General features: G+C 55.4%; 1 protein-coding gene across 4 annotated transcripts in view; it reads right to left on the bottom strand.

Annotated features, from left to right (window-relative positions):
- The window catches only part of Col16a1 (collagen type XVI alpha 1 chain), a 52,487-nt gene that overhangs the window by 15,635 nt on the left and 32,918 nt on the right, over positions 1-3,934 (bottom strand). For 3 of the 4 annotated variants that reach the window (XM_028759736.1, XM_028759735.1, XM_028759738.1), the window contains 4 exons: positions 3,422-3,466; positions 2,554-2,598; positions 824-877; positions 323-376 (listed from right to left, as the gene is read on the bottom strand). In XM_028759736.1, the coding sequence (XP_028615569.1) occupies positions 323-376; positions 824-877; positions 2,554-2,598; positions 3,422-3,466 (198 nt within the window). The remainder of the gene's footprint in view (positions 1-322; positions 377-823; positions 878-2,553; positions 2,599-3,421; positions 3,467-3,934) is intronic. The other variant, XM_028759737.1, reaches the window with a different exon arrangement.

Raw genomic sequence — 3,934 nt, 5'->3', positions numbered from 1 at the left:
TCTCTCTCTCTCTCTCTCTCTCTCTCTCTCTCTCTCTCTCTCTCTCTTTCCCCCAAAACTTGGGAAGCAAATCTCAGTTCTTCCCAAGCCTGGGATTCATAGTGGCTTCCAACAGTGTCCCCCTTCCTTCCCTCCATCAAAATGGTAGGGACCAGCCATATTACAAAGGGAACCAAAGTGGGGTAGGGGGTCTACATGGATGGCCTGGCAAAGACTGCATGCTGGGAAAGAAGGAACACAGTCGAGGGGCACCCTGTCTGACCCTGTTCTCACCACCAGCCTGTACCTCCCGTACCCCCGGAAGCAGAGCTCTCTTACTCACAGGCAGTCCTGGGGGGCCCATGGCACCTGGGTAACCAGGTTGTCCTGGAGGACCCTGCAAAGAAAGGCAGACATGATGATGGACCAGCCCTCAACATTTCTGTGACCCAGGCCTGAATTCCTGGCTCTGCCATCCACCATGTATAGTTGCTACTCTGGGCCATTTCCCAAGCCCAGGTTCTCTCGGCTAGGTGTCAAGCCCCAGGCTCACCAGAGTAAGGTAGGGAGGACCAGGCATACAAGAAGGGAACACGAGTGCTGTGGGCTGAGGGAAGGAGAGGCCCACTAGCAGTGGTATGCAGCACCCGGGGCTGTATGGACACCCAGGGTGTAGGCGCACATGGACACCCAGTTGCTTAGATCCAAGGCGTGTGCAGCCCTTTCTTTTGTAGCCCTCAGCGCTTCTGGATCGGGGCTGAGGGTTTCACAAGAAGGCCCCTCTCTACTACTCAGTGGTCGCCCCTCCGCCAAGCTCCACCCGGCTCCTCAGGCCTCTTCTTACCGGTTCTCCTTTGTCTCCAGTCAGGCCCGTGAGGCCTCGCTCCCCTTGAAGACCCTTAGAGAGAGAGAAACCATGAGAAGCTGCAGAGGAGGCTAATCCCTAACCTAGCCCAGGCTCTCCCCTGCCCCATGCCTGCCTCTTCCCACTCTGGACAAAGGTGACTAGTGGTAACCCAGTGTCCCTGGCAAAGTGACTGTCTGTGGTATACTCTGGAAGGGTAAGTCTAAACATATGGGTGCTTCTCCAGAGCTCGGCTTCCAGAGAGGCAGCAGTAGAGACACACCCCTCCAAGGGAGCAGTAGACAGGGCAGCTCCCAGGCCACCGTCACTGCCGTATTCTACTGCGGAGGCTATGGGATCCCTTCAGGAGATGTGTGCTCCTTCAGAGGGGAAGCTGTCAGGATAGCTGTCTCCACAAATGATCTTCTCAGTGTCACCACATCACTTACCTTTCCCAGTTCCCACCCAAGCCCGAATAACAATCTTTGGCGTACAAGGGACAGGCACAAGAGGGCTCTCTCCAGAGCAGTCCCATGCGCTCAGCAGCAGAGAGAGGGACATCAGTTTCAATCAAAGCCCCTCACTCCTCGCCCTGATCTCCACAGCTCCAACACTGAAAACATCTCGGCCACCCCCTTCTCCCTCATACCTGCTAGAAGTGGTACCCAAACCTCTCCATGACACAAGACAGATGGCTAGACAGACAGATGGCCCCTTCACCCAAGCAAACAGAAACAGACATGGTCCGGCCAGGGATGAAGACGCGGAAACAGATGGAAATGTGACAAGGAGGGGCTCTGGCCCTGCCTCCATCACTCCTGGGAGGGCAGGAGCCAGCTGGGGAGCACGAATCCAACAAACAAGGGGTTTAGCTTCCGGGACCCAAGAGAGAGCAACAATGAGGATGGGGAGGGGGTTGTGATTTAAACACACCTGTGACAATGACACTGACAAGACAGAGCAATTAACGACACCTGGCAGAAGGATCAGCCCAAGGCCCTAGGCACAGTGGGGCAGGGCCCTAACACCAGAAACCCAACAGGCTGGCACCACATGCCCAGCCTTGGAGCAGACTCGGCCTTGAGCCAAGGAAGAGGGAAGAAGAGGAGGCTATGGGTTTCCTCTAGCCGCAGGGAAGGGTGCACACAGAGCTGCCTGTAAATCCCCAGAGCGCCTCTGGACAGTCCTACCAGGCAGCAGGGCAGCTGACCTGTGCCAGCCTGCAGTGTGAGGCCCTAAAGCTTTGGCATCTCTGCCGGGCGCAGAGCCAGGTGCCTGGCAGGGCTCCAAGAACTACTTTCAGCAAATCTTCAGTCCACAGAGCAGTGGTGGGAAGCAGGAGGCAGGAGAGAGACTCGAGAGATAAAGGGGCTCCCTTCCTAGAGGCACCAACTTCCAGTGAGAAGCTAAAGAGGCTTGGGGGACAGACAGGAAATGACGTGTGGGCTTGGGGGAATAGGAAAAGGAAAATGGAGGGACTGAAGGAGAGAACGTAGGAGAAAGTGCTGGAGAGGCCTAGAGAGGGTGGAGAGATGTCAGAGACCAGAGAGCCAAGCCACTGGGACTTACGGGAACCTGTGTCGTTAGCTACCATGCCTGTGGGGGACAATGAACAGAAACACCAGGACACGGAGGGGGTAGAGGAGATGGCACAAGAGGAGTGGGGGACAAGCGGAAGCCACAGAGACCTGACTGGCAGGGAGGGGGGCGGAGTGCTGCTAGGTTCTTACGGGCAATCCGGGGGAGCCAACAGCACCAGGAAAACCTGGGGGGCCCTGGTGGGAGAAACAGGCAGGTCACATCTCACAAGAGCCGTCACTGGGGGAGCCTAGAGGCATAATCTGCAGTTGGGAGCTTTGGTGGGAGTTTTTCAAGGTCACTGAAAAGGAATCTTAGCAGAAGGTGGCCACTGTTACCCTAAGCGGGGTCCTGACAGGCAGAGATAGCAGCAGCCTCCCCAGCCAGGAAACTCTTCCCAGGGCTCCCCAAGTCTGCCTTTGGTGGATTGCAAAGTGCCTTCATATTGGTTCTGCACCCCTCCCCCATCACCCAACCACCAAGGTCCCTTAGGTGTGTAGCCCCAAGGCCTCCATTTTTCTTCACCAAAGAACATATTATCAGCACTTTCCATTTTTCTAGCCACATCTTTCCTGCTTCACCAACATCCCTGTGAATTCTGGGTAAAGACCCCTGGCTTGGCATTTGTAGCCTTCCCTAGAGAGGCCTCCATAGAGCTATGGAGGGCACCATCCCAGGCCCTTCTAGAACTAGTGTTAAGGTTGAGTGGAGAGAGATCTGGCTGCACAGCATGCTCCATGCTGGTTGTAGGGCTACTTGAGTCCCTAGTGTGGTACTAAACACAACAGGGAAGAGATGGACCCAAATGCGTGCCCCCCGAGGGCCTTCCCTAAGTGGCCCCACAGGGAGTGGGGCAGAGCAGGGTGCTTCAGGGAATTCCAAGTGGGCGAGCACAGCCCCAAAAGATGCTCTCATGACGGGACAGTAATGGTAGTGTGTCCCTGCCTGGCTGCAGAATGCTGTTTGGGTTAGGACTTTCTGAGATCTGTCCAAACACACCAGGATACCAGGGATACTTACAATAGGTCCTGGAGGACCGGGGGAGCCCCTCATGCCAGGTGGACCCTGAAGAAGAAACCAGAGGAAGTAGATGAAGAAGATGAGGAGGCTTCATGAAAGCCCGAGTTACTGCACCTTCTTCCAGCCCCCTGCAGTTGCAGACAGGAGAGAGCTGCTGATGTCGAAGAGAACCACTTAGCGGATGCTAAAATGGCCTTTCATTCAGTTCATTCAGTCATCCAACAAACATTTATTGAGCAGCTATTATGTGCCCGGGCACAAGCCCAGGGGCTGGAAACATAGCTATAAACAGAACATTAAAATCCCAGCTTCGTGGCACTTATGTCCTAGAGGCGAGGTGAACAGTTACAGATGGAGCATGGCTGGCACATAGTCGGTGCTCAGTTCACACCTGTGGAGTGTTCCTGAAGGCAGTAGATGCACAGAGTGTTGGCTGCCAGTGAGGACAATAAAGGCAAAGGAGCTTGGGGTGTGTGGGGAGTGGGAGCCTGGGAGGGGGTGTGTGGGGAGTGG

This window comes from Grammomys surdaster, unplaced genomic scaffold, assembly GCF_004785775.1.
Source record: "Grammomys surdaster isolate TR1022 unplaced genomic scaffold, NIH_TR_1.0 126313, whole genome shotgun sequence".
NCBI classification, from domain to species: domain Eukaryota; kingdom Metazoa; phylum Chordata; class Mammalia; order Rodentia; family Muridae; genus Grammomys; species Grammomys surdaster.
Note: the sequence above shows the minus strand (reverse complement) of the source record. Positions and strands in the feature narration are given on the sequence as shown.